General features: G+C 40.0%; 2 protein-coding genes across 2 annotated transcripts; both read left to right on the top strand.

The window, feature by feature from the left end:
* The first annotated feature begins 3494 nt into the window (after window positions 1-3494).
* On the top strand, window positions 3495-7134 carry LOC115373834 (asialoglycoprotein receptor 1-like). Its single transcript, XM_030072419.1, has 5 exons — window positions 3495-3547; window positions 4327-4485; window positions 4732-4818; window positions 5285-5848; window positions 6297-7134. Exons 2-5 carry the CDS (start codon window positions 4368-4370, stop codon window positions 6668-6670), a joined length of 1143 nt encoding a protein of 380 aa, XP_029928279.1. The 5' UTR covers window positions 3495-3547; window positions 4327-4367; the 3' UTR covers window positions 6671-7134.
* A 2543-nt stretch (window positions 7135-9677) lies between these two features.
* Window positions 9678-18916, top strand: mal2 (mal, T cell differentiation protein 2). Its single transcript, XM_030072440.1, has 4 exons — window positions 9678-9845; window positions 11326-11496; window positions 15884-16084; window positions 17369-18916. Exons 1-4 carry the CDS (start codon window positions 9729-9731, stop codon window positions 17438-17440), a joined length of 561 nt encoding a protein of 186 aa, XP_029928300.1. The 5' UTR covers window positions 9678-9728; the 3' UTR covers window positions 17441-18916.
* Window positions 18917-19104: the final 188 nt, after the last annotated feature.

Raw genomic sequence — 19104 nt, 5'->3', positions numbered from 1 at the left:
ACTGGAGCCATTTTTGGGTCCATTCCAAAAACTTAAACTTTTGAACAGAAGCAGCATCTTTGTAAATAAACATCAAGTCTAAGCCTTGCGCTGACACATCTGCATCACCCATGATTCAGTGAACAGACCAAACACTGTCAAGGTAGAAGCAGATGATCAAAAATCAGCTATCTGTCAGCAGGAACTGTGTGAAATAACTTCTCTACATTTAGCAAAACACACAGTCCACATTTAGTGAACTGTTGTCTCTGCACTGGGGAACATGACAAAATTCCAAATTACAATCATTTTGGCTTGGTACAGTAATACAAACTCATTTTCATGGAATAAGATTCCTAAAAATTGGACTAAAATGTTTAACATGCCATAACATTTCCAATAGCAGCATTGTATATAGAGTGGACCTTTCCTGTGAATAATCAACAACACCCCTTTACCTATGTCCAATTAATGCATGAGGAAGGAGGGGGAAGTTTAAAAATGGCTTCAGAGCTCATCATTCTTTACTGATCCAGTTCAATGAGTTGGTAGGAGTGGGATACAGATTCCTGTATTTCACTTTCCACATCACCAGTCTGCAGCTGTGGCTAAAGCCATGGGCTTTCTTTTAAGGTAACATTTTTTAAGTAATTTCTTTGTCAAGACATATTTCTTTAATTGTTTAGTGAACACATTGTCTTGTCTAGAGTGCCACTATTGTCTCTGCTAACTTTGGGAAGACCTCAAGCAAGTGGTGAGTTTAAATTTGAATTCTAAAGCTGCTTAGTTCCCTGGCTGTAGGCATGAACTAATTTGTTTGTTTAGTAGCTTACATTTTTGGATCTGCGGCCTATTCTAAGAACCATAGGGACTCTCAAGAACCAATTCCAGACTATGCGCCTGAATCAAGTGGCTCAGTCTTTAGTCAGCTATCCCCACAGAGCAATAGAGTACCCTCTAGCCATGGTTCCAGGTTAGGGTCTGGTGATGGTTATGATTAGCCTAGCTACCTATCCAAGCGACCACAACAGCCTCAAGTTCCCCCGCAGCCAAGACTCAGCTGGCAAGCAAGCACCCTCAGGGGTCCACAGGAGCCACAGTGGGCTTGGGTACCCCAGCAACCATACTGCCAACTGCAGACGTCCCAGCAGCCTAGACCACCTGCTTATGTTTCTCGTGCCTAAACACAAGTTTTGGCCTTTGTGGATTCAGATGGATAAGCTATTGTCCTTAATTTTCATTTTAAAAAATCTTTAACTGTCACCGGTGTTTTTTAACCAGCTCATTCTTGTTCCAAGTAGTGAAACGCCGAGAAAGCTCATGGTTACAGCCACATGGGGTGTGAATAAAACTTTAATTGGCTTCACTTTCTAATATCAGCACAGTAACTAGCGGCTTATGGAGAAAAACAATCAGCATCTTCAGTTAGAACATTTGTTGGGCACTAGGTTGCTAACTGGACACTGCATTGAATCACTGTCTACTGAAAATGGAGTCAACTGTGTATAAGTTTGCATGTCTCCTTATGTGTCAGAATGGCTCAATCTGGCTGATAATTCTTATTCTGTAACTGGATTGGCAGCTAGTCTACACTGGTTTTCACAAATGCAGCCTGCCCTAGGGTGTCAGTGTGTGACTTGGGGGCGTTCTCCTGCTGCAGCTGAGGGGTTGTTCCTCTTTTACTGTTGCAGATGTTTCCCGTCATAGATTCTTTAGTGGGGGTACTTCGTCATGGGTGTTTACTTCTATTACTTCCCCTTCTACCGTCCCTGTGGTAGGCAGAGAGAAGTGGGCTCAATCCCTGCTTCTCCTTTGGGGAAGATGTGGCATGCCCAATCATGCCTGGAAGAGTTTCAGAACACCAAGGATGTTGGTCCTGTACTGGTGAGCCTGTCTAATCCAGACCCGGCCTCCTGCATTTCTAACAATATTGACCGAAGGCTGGGGGCAGGTTACGTGATGACATGCCCTACACTGCAAAAATTAACTAAATTTAAGAAAGAAATACTTGATTTGAGAAGAAACGGGCTCGAAATAAGTGAAATTTTCTGACAGTGGAGTAAGACGATTTCATTTGGTACAATTCCTTGAAATAAGTAAATATATCTAGGCTTTAGAGAAGAGAAATATCTCTTGAAATAAGTGGTACAACACTCATTCCAAGTTTGGCATTAAGTCAAGTAAACTCAACACTATCTTGTCAATTCTTCTTTCACTTTTTTTCTAGACTTTTAGTGAAAAGATCTTAAAACCAGAGCTACAAGATTATTTATCTTAATTCAAGAGCTGTCATCATTAGCTTTTCTGTCTTAAAATGAGAACAAGCATTTACACTAAATGAAATGGAGCACACAGAACTGACAGTAAACAATTATTTAATTGTTTTCTGAAATATTATGATGACTGAAGGAGAACAGACAGGGACTCAAAAGCACAACTCAACACCAGATAAAATTAAACTCAGTCTATAATTGCAGATCAAGTACAACAGTCACAGGCAAGTAATCAGGCCACGGGTCTGGTAAGCTGAAGGCAGCATTAAGGTCAAGTATAACAAGCAGGGGTCGAATGATCAGGCAATAAATCCAGCCAGGAGAGGGCAAAGTTCAGGAAAATGAACAGAGGTCTGAAACACACTAGGACAGGGGTGTCAAACTGGTGCCATGGAGGGCCAAGAGGCTGCAGGTTTTCATTCCAACCGGAAACTCCACCAGGTGATTTCAATGATTAGTCCCTTCTCTCTGCTTGGAGGTGAGGTGATCAGTGAAATCACCTGGTGGAGTTTTCAGTTGGAATGAAAACCTGCAGCCTCTCAGCCCTCCATGGCACCAGTTTAGACACCCCTGCACTAGGAGATGATGCACAAGGCTAGGAAGTGACACTGGATCAATTGACACTAAGGACAAAGATAAACTGGCACTGTGGTGGGGAATCACAGACTATATACACAGACTAATGACACAGGTGAAAGTAATCTAGGCGTGGCTACACAATCATACACACACACACACACACACACACACACGGGCAGGAAGTGAAGTTATCTGAAACGAGAGGGAGAGTGAGTATAACAAAATAAAACTATGAATGAACAGTAAAACATGACCGCAGATACAGAGCGAGATATCACAAAGATTGCCTTGTAACACAGTTTTTGGGGTTGTTGGCAAAAACAAAGGTCAGTTATTGCTTCTCAAAGTAGTGACCAAATTTCAACAACAGTGTATGTTTTCACAAAAATTCAACCTTGATGTCATTTCACTTAAAAATTTAAATCAATAGGTTTATAAGAAGTGTGGTGAGTTGATACTGCTGATGCCTATGATTTGTTACCACTTTCTGAATAAATGTGTTGATGTTGACTCAGCACCAGTATTTGCAATAAGCGCAATAAAGTGACTTACCAAATCCTAAGTGTGACTGTGTGCAGTTGTTACTGGGTCATGTTGAAACATGTTCTCACAGCTAAAAAGAGTCTAGCTTTTTAGCTTGATGTGCAAGAAAAATAAGCAAAGAAAAAGAGGGGATATGACCCTTCTTTTTGCAAGGACAAGATGACTAATTTTGAGTGAGTATGATGTTTGAAATTTGGTCACACGCAAGAGGAAATGAGTCCTTCAAGATATTTCTTCTTTCTTCTTGATTATGGAGAAACAGCAGCAAAGAGGCTTGAAACACCTCCTGTATGTATGTAACTGAGCAGGTTGGAGGTCTGCCGCTTTGCCATACAATCTGGATCCTCCAGCAGCTGATCAGGATGAAGAGCTTCCGCAAATGGGCTTCTTCCAGACTGTAGTCAAAGTACAATTCAAACAGCACCACGTTAGGTTTATTTTTTCACTTTGACGGAGATAGGCTGACAACTCACATAGATGTCAAGTCTTTATGCTAAGCTGACACAAAATTCCACCCATAGGAACTGAATCAGTGGATGTACAGAGGTGATAATGGTATCAAACATCTTGTCTCAGTCAAAGTCGGAAAAGAGGTATTTTGCTCAAAATGTTGTAGTATTCCTTTAAAATCCATATTATTGACATTTAATTCCAATAATTGAACTAGAATTTGTTTATAGGGTTAAAGAAACAGTGCCCCTCCAATATAAATAAACAAATAATAAGAAAATAAAAGCATTTTGGAGGGATATTCCACAAATGTACTCTATACCCACAACTGACATACAGTCCCAGAGTGGTTTAAAAAGTTCTCTTGGGTGCTTTTTGTTTTGGGTATTGTCTTCCCTAAATAAATTACACATATCCCCTTGAGGTTTGTGTTAGCTGTGTCAGCAAATCACTAAGTCTTATGAAAATCATTTGATGCAACACTCTGGGCAACTGGATAAAGAGGAGACAAAGAGGAAGAAGTGCTGACCACTAGCTTGAAAGATGTCGGTGACATACGACCGCTACCTCGGAGAGATCAGTGGCAATTATTTGAATCTGGAGGCGTCTGATGATGATCTTAAAAATGAAGCAAAATATGGAGGTGGATCTCCAAGTTCAGGTAAGAACATACACATAACCAGATTCCCCCAAAACTGGCACTTTACTTGGGTGAAAGTAATTTACAGTGCTGTGGATGAGAATTGGCAACTGGACAAATTCAATGTACATAATATGATATGGTAAAAAGAACAGATATATAATGGTATAATACTGCTGATTAAAAAAAATACAGCCAGCAAAATTTCTCATCTGCATTGTCTCAATGTTGGCATGGCTTTACAATCTGTGATCCTGTGTGATTCAGTTAAGAAGGGCGCTGGAGCTGCTGCAGTGTGTCTGGGGCTGCTGTGTCTTCTGCTGCTGGCTGGCCTCACAGGTGTTGTAGTCCACTGTGAGTACACTACTGTCTCTCTAATGGGCATGCATGCCAAACAAAATCCTCAGTGTTACGTTAACTCAGAGTGTACAAATTAGCACCACGCCAGGGTTTATACTAGTCCACACCCAGAGACAGTCATTAAGAGTTTAATACAAGTGAGTAGTTTTGAGCATCTGGCACTGAGCTACATTAGCTCAGAATGTGTGATGTGCCCACTCTTAGCCCTGGACTTATTAAATCCCATTCTGGAGCGGGGTTATCTGAATTTGGGGGATATTCCTGAAAAATCAGGGTTAAGGTCTGCATTGTGAATTGAGGTTAGAAAAAAGCAGCATAATGTTTGTTGTCCAATCAAAACTGTGCTATTTATGCTCTTAAGACATTAACCTTTGCCTGTGATTTTCAAATGTAAATCCTTCCACACAAGTGTGATTGTTTTTTTTTATCATCTTTGATTCTGACTGGCATCCTCTTTCAGACACCAATGCTACAGGACATCATGATACTGGAATGGATGACATTCAGTTCAAATACAAAAACCTGACTGAAGAGTGGAAAAAGTTACAGAGCAATTACAGCTCCCTGACAAAAAGCAGAGACCAGCTACAGAGCGACTACAACAATCTGACAAAAAGCAGAGACCAGCTACAGAGTGACTACAACAATCTGACAAAAAACAGAGACCAGCTACAGAGCAACTACAACCACCTGACAAAAAGCAGAGACCAGCTACAGAGTGACAACAACAACCTGACCAAAAGCAGAAACCAGTTACAGAGCGACAACAACAACCTGACCAAAAGCAGAAACCAGTTACAGAGCGACAACAACAACCTGACCAAAAGCAGAAACCAGTTACAGAGCGACAACAACAACCTGACCAAAGAGAGAGACACCCTGAGGGATGAGAGGGACCAGCTGAGGACTAGTATCAGTAACTTGACTCAAGAGCATGAACAGCTACAGAGCCGATACAGCACTGTGGTTACAAGTCGAGATGAGCTGCAGGAGGAAGTCAAAATTCTCTCTGGCAACATCACAGGTAAGCCTCTTATTTGCCTTTGGACCCACTGTGGTAGAATTAAAAATCAACAGCAGAGCTCCTCACGTATGTATACCATCTCCTTTCAGGACATCCATAAAACTTTGTGCTGGTCTTTATATTTTTGAGAAATTGGATTCCAACCTACTGTGACCATCCTTGTGTCCAGTTTCCAGGAGTCTAGTTATCCTTCTGATTACTTGTGGCAATAATTTAGGTTACCAGATGCTGCTTTGATGGACTGAATGTTTTTGTAGCAACTGTCTTACCATTTTAATGGCTGATTGCAAATTCTTTTCCTGTCTATACAGGCATAACGCCATACTCAATCATGAGAGCATGATGAGTCTGTACAAAACATTAACTCAAGCTGTTGTTATGACTGTGTCCTTACGGTTTTGAATTGTATCGAAGTTTTAATGACTACATACCCTCTCACAATCTCTAGAAAAAGTCTGTCGCAGTGGATGGATAAAGTACCGCAAGAGCTGCTACTACATCTCCACGTCACGCAAAACTTGGAGCAAGAGCAGACAGGACTGTCAGGACAGAGGAGCTGATCTGGTGATTATAAATTCCAGAGAGGAGCAGACGTTTCTCAGCAGATTTAATGAAAGACTCTGGATCGGTCTATCAGACAGGCAATCAGAGGGGAATTGGAAGTGGGTTGATGGCACTGATTTGGTAGGTGACGGTTTCTGGCAAGCTGGGGAGCCCAATGATGACCGTGGCAAAGAGGACTGCGTGGAGGTGGCACGCCAGACAGATGAATGGAATGACTTGCCTTGCAGTACTACTGTATATTGGGCCTGCGAGGAATAAGATGCATAAGGGGAACATGGAGGGACAAGATCAATGGGCAGCATCTTTGCCTGATGACATTTACTCCCTTCCATCAGATTTAACAGTACAACACACATCCAGCATTTCTGTCTGTTTCTGAGCCAGTGGTGACATTTGGATTTTGTGCACTGTGATACGGGTTATGACAACATAACAAGAGGTTTCTGCTACTAATAGGTCATTTTGTCAGTTTGATGTCTGAAATTATTTGAAATGTTGCTTGTGTGAGTATGTGAATCAGTGTGAAACAGTTTCATGAATGACTGATAAAAATTTAAGTCTTCTGTCTTTGTTGTGCTCCTTTAATTAGTTTATACACTTGCTACAAATGCATCATTTCCCTACAAATAAATAGTTTAAATACTGTACGCTGTATTTGTACTTGCTAAAGCATTATTGGTGGTTACTTGTGAGAGTCGTAGATGTAGCTAATTTAAATGCAAGGTGATACACAAAATTAAATAAGTTTACATGTTTAATTGTTTTTTCCTGTTTTTGCCATTACTGAGTAATACTTCTGATCACTCATATAAATGCACTGTTGAACATGTCTGACATTAATCAACAAATAAAAACAAATGGACAAATAGAGGATGGTTTGACTACTTTTATATGTCACGACTGACAATTTATTTCAAATTTACAGAGTTCATACTTTGCTACATGGACTAAAACATAGGAATCATTATTATTCTTTCTGGCTCCCTACAGCTTCACTGCTGAAAGTGAGGCCCACAGTGCTAATGTTTTCCCAAGTAGAGGAAAAAGGGTCAAATTTGGCTGAGATGGAACAAGCCCTCTGCAGCACACAGACTGTTCTAGGTGATGACCTCTATTCTCATTCCTTGTCCTTCCTCACTGGTCTTTGATACTTGAAAAACAGCTGCTCTTTAAAAAAAAAAATTCTGATCCGCATGCTGGCCCAATGAACAGAGAATTTATCCCATGTGATAGGATGTGTCAGGGCCTCCTTTTATTTATTCTATCAATAGTGGATCTGCTACTCACTACACTCAGCTTAACTTAACACAATGCTGCAGGTGCCCTTTGAGAGGTTATGTCAACATGAGTTCATATAACCCAAATCCCAGCTAAACATTAACAGTGGCTGAGTACCAGAGAATGCTCCGAGTAAATGATCTTATGAGATAAGAATTTCACTTAAAATTCTGATTATTTTATCTTGTATGAATGTGGCCAATAGCCTGAATTATACTCATAGTCAACTTTATTGCAGGCTGATTACAGGTGTGGCCCATCTGTTGGAGTTAAAGGGAAATTTTAGCTATTTCCAAGTGATGTCCACATGGCTTTTTAGCTTGAGAGGAGAGAGCAGATGGAGCTGAAATGCATGAGATGGTTCTCTGACAGAGGTCCACTAAGCAAAAGGAATGGGAGCTAGATGAGCAAATGTGGCATGTCATGTAACTGGCAGTAAAATCAACTTCATAATCTCAAATCAGAGACAGCAGCATTATGCTAAACAATAAAAAAAATTTGCCTGAATTTGAAACATGTCAGAGTCATGTGTGGCATTTTACCCTTAACTCCAATGACCAATATTTGTGTGGCTGTTAGAGAGCCACAGGAAAATATCAGGAATTATTCTTTAACATTTGATGCATCAGTTGAACAAGCCTATACCAAGACAGTCAATGTGGCTGGGCTCTCTCTCTCTCTCTCTCTCTCTCTCTCTCTCTCTCTCTCTCTCTCTCTCTCTCTCTCTCTCTCTCTCTCCTATATCTCTTTTTCTTTGGTATTTCCTTTCACCGTTAAGCTAATATTTACTTTGAAAACTCCTCTCAGCACCACTGTGAAGGTTAATCAGTACACACCATTGTTACTGACCCCGTATTTCTTTGCTAAGTATGTAGAAGGCATCAGTTGGCCTATTCAAGACTCCCAACATTTTGATTTCCCCTCTCATTGCATTCAAATGTATGTATGTTTGTTTTTTTTCCCCTGAGCTGAAAGTGCTTCAACAGACTGACCAAAGATACAAATTGCTGCCTTCAAGTTCCGTGAGACTTTACCAGATACGTAGATATGAATGACTTGAAAAAGCTGTAAATATTGATGGGAACTTTTTGATGAGTTACCAAGGTGGGACATTTACAGGGTTGAGAGCATGGAATCCATGTCTACAATCAATTGTAAAAGCCAAAACTTTTATTATTATAAGCTATTGCTTGCTGAGATGGACTGACTACCTGTGTTTCCCTCAAAAGTCATCTGTACTAAAGACTCCAGCACAATGTCACTCTGCCAATTAATAAATAAACAGGCAACATAAATGAAGAATAATATTGATTGACAGTCTGTATTTTTAAATACAGACTGTCAATATTTATGCATATGCGTGTGTGTGTGTGTGTGTGTGTGTGTGTGTGTGTGTGTGTATGTGTATGTGTATGTGTGTTTTGTGTGTGTGTGTGTGTGTGTGTGTGTGTGTGTGTGTGTGTTGTAATGTTTCAATCTGTTGAATTAAATTAATCAAAACGCTAATAACATCCTTGAACACATAAATGAATGATGATGAAGCCCTGATAAAGAGATCAGTGTTGTGCTTTGCACATCAACCATTGGAAAATGGTTCCCCCAGTGAATAATTTAATTTGATTCCCTCCCTATAATTTGCCAAATAGGCAGCTACTGGATCTGCCTCTTTGTACGACGACGAACAAAAATGTGTGGTGAGTCATCCATCACCTTACTATCGCTATAAGGCAGCAGCCACCAAGCCTACTTTAATTATAAGTACAATTTTGATTTTGTATTTATAAGCAAGAGCACACGAATGTCGTATTGACAGTTGCCGTATTTATGAGCTGACATGAGGTACCTGAAGGCAGCACCGCTTTCCAGGGAGTGGCCCCTGCACCTGTCCGACCTGTTTAGGGGACACATGACTCCACAGGAATTTCCCCGCTGCTCCAGTCCTTTGTTGAACTGAGCCCTCAGTGTCTTTCAGACGGAGATAGAGGGAGAGGGCTCGAAGAGAGGGGGAGAAAGAGAGAAGAGGTCGGGAGACACAGAGATGTCGGAACCAGCCGCAAATCCCGCTGCCACCTCCTTCCCGGCGCCAACTATTTCCCTACCTTTGGGCCTGGAAATACTGAGGACCTACTCTGGAGCGCTTATGTGTTTAGAGATAGTAAGTGTTGCTTTTACGACGCGTTTATTATTCATGTGTAACTGTGGATGACTTTACATCAAGTGTCTTCAGTGGTGCCACACGAGGAGGCTACCCTGCAGAATCAGCGGGTGTATTTACTATTGAAAAGGCTAATGACCTTTAGTTCTTCATGCCTTGTTAGACTTTATCTTGTAACACACACAGAGACTGCCTGTGTAGCCTGTGCTCTCGGATGTGGTAGTAGGCTCAGTGTTCCAGCGTTGTCAATGCATTGATTGTCACAGTTGGTTGCCCTAGGCAGGGTTTATTGTTTACAGTTTGACGGCTATGAAAATAAATAAACAAATAAATAAAAAACAAATGCACCCCCCTGAAGCCAGTTGCCATAACTGGCCACAAGGATCAAGACTAAAATAATTGTGCAGGTAGCCAAGTGTGTTTCAGCATGTGTTACAACCCAGTGGGCCATCTCCATCTCCTTTCATAACATGAATAATGCTGTTAATAGTTCAGCTGATTAATCAGGTCTGTTCTACATCAGCACAGCAACAGGTTTATTTTTTCCTTCTGATCTTTCACTTTTCAAGGTGACCCCCACAGAGCCGCCACATGCCCCATCAAAGCTACCATGCCTATTTACCTCTAGGCCTAATGTGGCCTCCTTTTAAGGAGCCACTTTTGATGCCATGCAGTGTGCATAATCCAAACAGCAAATCCCAAAATCCCAAAAGTTGGTTCACATGTTAAGGTGTAGTGTAGTGGTATCTAAGTGCTTTAATAGTGTAATGTGTTCCACTGTGCATGTTTAGGCTACATCCCCTTGTCCAAAACACAGCACCTAAAAGATGGTTCTGTCATCAGTCATTTGTTATCTGGTTTACATTTAGTGAACAAAAACCACCAAATACAGCCACGTCAATCACAAAACAATTCAATATTTCCAGTTTAATAGCAAAATTGCTCTCAGCAGAGAGGGCAAAAAATGACATGCATTGCATAGTATATTACAAGGAGCATCACTGTATTAATTTGAGTCATGATGTATTATTAGTCATTACTGTTGTCAACGTTTGTTGAAGTTTGCACTGTCCTAAAATGTTTATTTCTGCTGTAGGCCTTATAAATATTACATATAATTATATATATATATATATATATATATATATATATATATATCTATATCTATCTATATCTATGAGTATTTCCCTGTATATCTATCTATATATATCTATCTATATCTATATATCTATATATAGATAGATATAGATAGATATAGATATACATATGTTCTAATAAAACATGTGAATACTGTTAACTCTTCAGGTGCTAATAGCTTATGAATATACAAACCTGTTAACTGACAGCATATGAATGGATACAGGCAGACTTGACCAAATTGCCTTTGCTAGCCCTTTGCTGTCATAGGCACTGTTGCTATCAGTACAATCAAACTAATAGAGCATTTGTGACTAAGATGAGTATTTCCCTGTGTCCCCAGTTATTTGGTGGTCTGGTATGGATCCTGGTGGCTTCCTCCAATGTGCCGGTGCCTCTGCTGCAGGGCTGGGTGATGTTTGTCTCTGTCACTGCCTTCCTCCTGTCCTCCGCCTACCTCGCTCTTCTCATCACCGGCCTGGCTGACCGCATCAACACTGACTGGAACTTCCTGGTATGCTTTTTGATAAATGAGCGTAATGATCAGCCAATCAATCAGGTTGTCAGTCTGACTAGTGGTTCCCTAACCAGTCACCAAGGCCCCTATCCTGCAGGTTTTTGTTCCAGCTCTAAAAATACAGCTGAAACAAAAACCTGCAGGACAGGGGGTCCTTGAAGACTGGTTTGGAAACCACTGAGGCTCTGTTTCCACTTGGTATTAAAACGTGTCTTTGGTAATAGAAACACAAGTGGACAGCTGTCTGTCCGTCTGTGCACACCTGGCATTAACATGTGTCTCCAAACGCATCTCACCTGCCCACTTGTGATCAGATCTCACTTTGCCGCTCTATATGCAAATAAACATGTATCATTTCAGAGAGAGAAAGAGACAGACAGACAGAGAGAGAGTGTGAGAAAGACTGGAAAATGAAATTCCCACTTTGCTAGTCCTCCCACACAAAAAGCAAAAATAAAATGGCATTTAACAGTCAGCAGGTATTTAACAAAAGTGGACATCCTTGCTCACTCCAGCCTCATTTTAATGCGGCTGTCAATTACTGAAGACGTATTTCACATCTGTTACAGCTCGACCCAATCATGTTCAGGCTCAGATTGTTTAATTAATTCAGCGGGTCTGAGAGGGGTCTTACATCGGTGGATAAATCAACTTGTAATATTTCTGTAGTATTCCTGTAGTAACTCTATTGCATCTAGGGTTAGAAAGAATGTGTTTAATTGCGCTGGCACACAAAATTTAAGAAAGGCTGCTGCCTCCAAATTTTACATGGAATAAAAAACTCTGCATTTTGTCTATATTTGTCAGAGACCCCCCCATAATTTCTTGCATCATGTTTTTAGGGGAGCTCATGTCTTATTAAGGGGAGTTTTTATTCATTAACCAGCTGCTTTATAGTCACTTGCACTTCAGTTTGCATTTAACAAATCAATCTGACACTTCAGCTGCTCTGGGCAGAGTCAGGTAATACTTTTTCTATTGGAAAAGAGACGGTCTGGCCGGTGTTAGGGGTGTAGGGCTGGACCAGAGCTTAAAGACAGAGGATGTCAGGTTAGTAGGCGGTCCTTCAACATTTCTGTTTACACCTCTAATGCAATGTGGACACAAGCGTCCCAGGCCACCAGTGTCTGAGATCTGATCACTCAGGACACATTGAGGACGCGTTGCTGCTGTTTATACCTATAGTCAGAGGTGTTATCTTGTATTCATATTTCTCAGGATGGCTGTTCATACCAGGTGGGAATAAGGCCTGAGTTAGACTATAATCTAACAATCTGACAACTATCAAAACCATCTGACAATGCAGTGTTTGGACATTTAAAATGTGCAGGAAAGATGTATGAAATAAAACTCCCCTAAACTGATACAGATGCTTCAACAAAATTCAGACTTGACATGTAGCCTCTCATACCTAGAATAAGGAGAGTGGGTTCTCACACTTGCAGTAGACTTATTACTAGACATCACATGCTAGCACTAGAAAGATCCTTTGTTTACTTCAACAATGTGCCAGGAGTTTAATATGGGTGTGTGTGTCTCAGCCTAAGTTAGTGAGCACACATAAGAAATATAATACTTTTTTCCCCAGTTAAAATGACTGAATTGTGATTTAGCAGGAAAAACATTTTTTAACTTGAATGCGCTTGTTTCAGATTTCTTTTCTATAAATAATTCACTGTAATATGTTTCAGTATCGTAGATTGTCAGGCAAACACTTAAGATGGCTGCATGGTTGTTTCAGTGTTGCCATGGCAGCAGTGTTGTTTGGTGTATGAAACTCAGAGAACTGATTCAGTGGCAAAGTCACAAGCAGAGGCAGGTGCATGTTGCAGTCCAGCTCTCTAATTGTTCACACTTGAAACGCTGACACCTCTGTCAGTACTGAAAGTCAGTTATCTCTTCTGTACAAAAGAACATTATTATGCATCGTTATGATAGAGTGATAGCATTCACAGAGGTCATTTCACCCTGTATGCAGTCTGCAGTATTTAATGGCAGACATGCCAGTGAAGGGTACCACTTGGTAATCAGTCATTATTTACAAAATGCCTGTGAGAGCAATAGAAGCTCTCTCTTCTATGCTATGTCACATAGCAGAAAACACTCAATATGATGTACTGTAGCAGAGGACAGCTTACAGTGGCTTTCACCTGGTGGGACAAAGCAGATGCAAACATAGGTGTTCACTGATACTTTGCTCAGCACTTAAAATCAAGCAAGGTCAGTACATTTACTTCTTTAAAATAATTCAACTTGAAACCGTGGTTACTCATTTATTTACTGTTCATTTTTAGTGTTACTGTTCAGTTTTGTCTGTTCATTTTATGTGAACATCTGACAACTATCAAAATGTGAACAGACTACACTTTGTGCAATTTATTCATGCAGTCAGCATTTTGGTGTGCCCTTCTTGAAATTCATTCATTTAAATTATTACAATGTCACCACCAAATTACTTGGAACCACTGAGTCATAGCATGATTACAGCTTTACACGGAGATCATAAGCAATTACACTTGCTCACCCAAGCCTAAGTCAAACATTTTGAATATGTACATTACACCAGTCAACTCTAGTGGCTTATATGAGCTGGTATGATTGAATACCTGTGTAAACCTCAGCCAAGCTGTTACTCAGACAGTCATAAGTGACTGCTTAAATACACATTACTCACGAAACAAGGTGTGGCATCTGTGACTTGAAGGTCTCTCTGGACTGCTAATGTTGATTTAGAGCTGAACTTGGCGAGGAATCGCTGGGATAGCTGCCCTGATCCCTGCCTTGTTAGGCTTTGCTTGTAAATCATACATGTACGTTGGCTTCATAAGGTCAGTATTTTTTCTGGGACCTGGGAATTTATACCGCAACACCAAGATGTACATATCCTGCAGTAACCTCAAAGATGAGTTATTCAGCTTAGCCAACTTGTTGTATATTAATCTGTCTGGAGGTGTGTGTCTGTAGTGAACAAGGAGCATAATACATACAGGCAAGCTGCTAGCATTTGGACTGCAGCAGACACAGCCTTTGTAAAGCAGAATCTACAGGCATTTGAGCAGAATAAAGACTCAGTAGTGAGGAGTAGTGGTCTAAAAGGCAAAAATAGTACTATGAATTGCATTTTTTTTTTTTTTTTTTTTGTCTCCATGCTTGGTCATGTGTGACTGCCAGTCTGCAGGTAAAGTCCCCCACTACTATTATTTTCCCTACACTAATATTTTTTGTGCAGTTATGACTGTATGATCAAGGTCCTCTCGTGGTTTCAGTGATTCATAACCTTTGAAAAAGCTGTTTCATACCACAGAGAAGGGGAGATACGGAGGCAGAAGGGTTGGTTTGTCGCCTAAGTCTGAACACTGGAGAAGGGAGGATATGCCTGGTGGCATTTTTTTTAACAAATAATGTTTAAGTAATTCTGCTGTTTTTCACATTTCATAAGAGAATAGTCTATATTACACATGTGAATTTAATGGTAAAAAAAAGGTATACATTTTTGGCTGAAAGTACCGAATCAAATTGTTGACTCAAATTGTGGTTTAGACACCCAACTTCTGTCTTTGTAGAGGCTTCTATTGTACTGCCAATGGGTCTAATGACATGGTGTAGTTCTGTTATATGAGAAAAAGAGAGAGCATGTTTCATGTTGTTGTGTTGCATCATTGTAGAGGATTCTCCTATTGGCGTTGGGCTCTCAGACAGACCCGGCCTGGCCTCAGGCTCCAGCCTCTGCTCCCAGGAGTAGCCAGGCATGTGGTGTTATTTGTTTTCAGCCGAACAATGAGTGACATGGATGATGAGCTCACACCAAAACCCGACAAAGGCCTGCCTGTAGCCCCGCTGGGCCCACAGAGACGACAACACAGACTGTCATTAACCTTCTCTCTGACTCCCTGACACTCTTTCTCTCCCCCTCTCTCTTTGTCTCTTTCTTTTTCTCTTTCTCTCTGTGATGCTTTCACTCCACACATCTCTCTGAACTTCTCATGATCTCTTTTTTCTCCTTGATTCTCTCTTTTTTCCCAGACTTGTGATATCTAGCATGTCATGCTTTAATATTGATTCAGAAGCTTACTCTTTGAAACATAGCCAAGGTTCTTATGTGAATGCCAAAGTACAGATGTACTTGGTAGCAGTCCTGCCTCTGTGCTGCATTATAGCTGCAGTAGCTGCTGCAGCCTGTTGTTTGATCTTTACACAATATGATAAAACTGGTATATTGGTCATTCCTCGGCCCTGGCTATTTAAATAAGAAAAAAAAAATTCATTTCAGGTGTTTGAGTCTAGTAGTTGTTGAACACATTTATCTATAGGTCTACACTTGTAACCTGAAACCCCTGAACCTGTAAAGTGCTTATTCTAATCCATTCTGTCTTCTTTCTTCTAGGATGTGGTGTACCATTTCATAGCTTTGCTTTTCTACTTTGCTGCCTTCGTTCTGGAGGCAGCCACCACAGCAGCTAATGGTGGAGCCCACATCAAGCCAACCCTGAACAGCACTGAAGTTGTAATGTGTATAACCTACCCCCGGGGCAATATATTCACCGTCCTAAATGAGAGGCAATACAGTATTAACGTGGCAGCTACGGTGAGTGCTGTTTATCTTTTTAAACCGGTGATTAAATGTGCTCTTTGTTGCCGATATGCATATTGCACACATTTTAACATACATTATAAATGTGCACTCCCATACTGCACAATGAGGCACCTATGATTTGACAACCTGCCATGTATTTGTTTGTATAATGCATTTTTGCCTCAGTGTCAGTACACTGCAGTGCTGTACAATGACAGAATAGAAAGGAAGTCAGAGTCCAAAAGGAGAGGACACTGACATTTTGGTTTGGATATGACTTTGTACAGGGCTGGTCAGAGCTTTTACCGCCAACTTCTGTACATTTTTTATTAAAAAAAGAAAAAAGAAAAAGAAAAGAATAAAATGCAGCTTTGTATTTGTACATATTATGTCTAGCCTGATGTCTAATTCCTGTGACATAAGTGATGACCCCCTCTGGTGTATTGTCAATTCTTACCTTTCAAAATAATTTAGGCTCACTGTCCAGGCCCCACTGCTCATTCTCTGTATTCAAAACGATAAATTCAGTGTCATCAGTGCAGTAAAAGTGATTCAACATCAGCGTTCCTACTCTCTGAAGTCCTTATAAAGAACCAGCTCAGTGGCTGTGTTGACATACACACAGTAGCCCAGCTACTGTTTACTACTACTACTCTGTTTATCATCATCTTCTTATTTATCCATTTACATGAACCTTTAAGTGTCTCTGTTGCCTTTTATAAATCAGTTATGCTGTCCTGCTATCAACTAGAACAGTTTGCCAGTTAAAATGTAGGAAATGATGTGACCACCACCTGCCCTCTTTGACAGAGAATTAGATCTTAACTACCTCTTAAAGCAAGGGAAAGAAATGATGGTCCCAGTACAAACAGCAAACACTGCTCACTTACACAACATTTATATGCATCAACCAATTACCGGAGTGATTGTAACAAGAGTGAATTTGTCATAGCTAATGATTGCTTGAAATGATGCCATGGTCATCAGATGTCATTAGAAATTTTTTTTTTATGGTAATATTCTTAGAGACAGTTCCATGCACATGGAATAAACCAGTTAGGAAGATCAGGTACTAGTATGCCCACTTCTTCCTCTGGGCCTTTGCACTATGCTCTTATTGAAATATGTAGGATGGCAGAAACCCCCTTCAAATACATAAATCCAAGATTTTCTATGTGGAATATTATAGTTAAAGACAAGACTATGCCTGTCTCGAAGCACTAATTTCATGAAAGTCATTATAAGCTCATTAACTAACTACTTGACTGCACTCTCTCCATATCCTCTTTGTTGCAGATATTTGCCTTTGTGGTGACTCTATGCTACGGCTGCAGTATGTTCATGGGCTTCAAGAGGTGGAGGATGTAACCATGAACACCAGCGCCCGCATGAACTAATTTTTACAACTTCTTTATAACTCGTCCATAATGTATTACAACATCAGCCACACTGTCCAGAGCTCTTATTCATAGAGTGTTTTCACAGACCTGTTTGGTTTGGGTCAGTCGAAGCTTTAGTAATTCCTGTCATGTCAGCAAGCAGTGACATAAAACATACACCGGAAAAGTTCATGTTTTATGGCTGCCTCAGTCAAAAATGGAAGTGTTCTGGACTCCTAAAAATCGAAAGTAAAAATCAATGTCGAATGGCCTTGGCTCTGCTGGTAAAACTACAGCAGCATTTTGAAGGAATACAGATGCGTCATTTAGGCAATTCTGATGTTTTTTTTTTTCCTTTATTTCCCTTGTTATCCACTTTGACATTGCCCCATTTCCAGATCCCCTTGCTCACTGAAGGCCATATTTCACATTTCTTCTATCACAAAAATGTGTCCAAGTATGATTGCCTGACAAATTGGGAACAACAGTAATCTGATGTGAACAGTAATCTGATGTGATGGCGCCACTTGTTGGAGAGACCCTGAAAAGCCAAGAGAAGTTTTCACTATCCTCCAGTTTCCGAGGTGCTAAGCAGCTGTTGGTAGACTCACCCAATGACCATGTGTTTTAATACATTTTTTAAATGTCCATTATGTAAAATGTGATATGACATTGGAATTTCAAAGTTTCTGTTGATTTTTGTACACACTTTTCACCTGTCTAATAATGGCATTTTTTTCTCTCTTTACATCCAGCCCCTGTTGTGCATGACACAAATATTTGCCATTCTGAATAAATATTTGTTATTTGTAAATTTGTATGTAAGACTATGGTCATGATATGAGGTGAGTGTCAGACTTGAACTACCTACAAATAGATCTTTGTATTTTTTTAACCTGCTTTTTGGTGCCAGGTGGATGGGGTGCAGCATCTCAGGACAGTTCAGCTAAACTGAAAATTAGTGAAAAGTATAATAACTTGGTTTAGAACAAGCAAAAAACAAAACAAAACAATGTCTTATTGTCTAATCTTTCTGGAAGCAATTGTGCTGTCCTTTGTGTAAACTCCATCCATTTGGCACCTTAAACAAACCAACAAATTATTTAGAAAGAGCACTGTATCTCATGGCTTTCCATAATATCAAAGTCAGGGACCGATATTAAAAAAATGTACTGTTTTGCCTTTTCCCCCTAAGTTACTGACTTTCATCTACTGATTTATTTCAAATATTTATCTTAATTTACTGACTGATCATTTAAGTAGACTGTATGTTTAGAGTTTGATCCTTATTCTGAAATAACCGCTATATGTTGAAGCATCATAAAATTGCCCAAATCAATAACTATCATAAACTGGCTATGTGTAAATGATTTCTTAGCAATGCATTTATATTATTGTATGCATTAGTCTATTAAGTTATGTTAATATTAATTTAAAATGTTTTTTAAAGGCTATTTGTGGAGAATGTGTGTGACACCTGATGTTGACATTTTGAATGCATTTTTGAACTACTTCAATAAAGGTTCTGAAGAAAGCTGAAGCACTTGGTTTTATGTCATGATGATACTGATAAGGACAGGTAGAAACTGACATCATCATCATCTTCATTACTGACAACCTTTTCCTTTTCCTTGAACAGTTTATTCCAGAACC

Source organism: Myripristis murdjan, chromosome 16, assembly GCF_902150065.1.
Source record: "Myripristis murdjan chromosome 16, fMyrMur1.1, whole genome shotgun sequence".
NCBI classification, from domain to species: domain Eukaryota; kingdom Metazoa; phylum Chordata; class Actinopteri; order Holocentriformes; family Holocentridae; genus Myripristis; species Myripristis murdjan.
This window is presented reverse-complemented; position numbering and strand designations above follow the sequence as displayed.

What these genes read in the sequence shown, in the direction of transcription:
- LOC115373834 (XM_030072419.1), top strand. Translation starts at nt 4,368, where the DNA reads ATGTCGGTGACATACGACCGCTACCTCGGAGAGATCAGTGGCAATTAT. An exon ending in CACAGGTGTTGTAGTCCACT is followed by an intron (nt 4,819 to 5,284) that starts GTGAGTACACTA and finishes ATCCTCTTTCAG; the next exon opens with ACACCAATGCTACAGGACAT. An exon ending in TCTCTCTGGCAACATCACAG is followed by an intron (nt 5,849 to 6,296) that starts GTAAGCCTCTTA and finishes CACAATCTCTAG; the next exon opens with AAAAAGTCTGTCGCAGTGGA.
- mal2 (XM_030072440.1), top strand. Translation starts at nt 9,729, where the DNA reads ATGTCGGAACCAGCCGCAAATCCCGCTGCCACCTCCTTCCCGGCGCCA. An exon ending in CGCTTATGTGTTTAGAGATA is followed by an intron (nt 9,846 to 11,325) that starts GTAAGTGTTGCT and finishes CTGTGTCCCCAG; the next exon opens with TTATTTGGTGGTCTGGTATG. An exon ending in GTATTAACGTGGCAGCTACG is followed by an intron (nt 16,085 to 17,368) that starts GTGAGTGCTGTT and finishes TCTTTGTTGCAG; the next exon opens with ATATTTGCCTTTGTGGTGAC.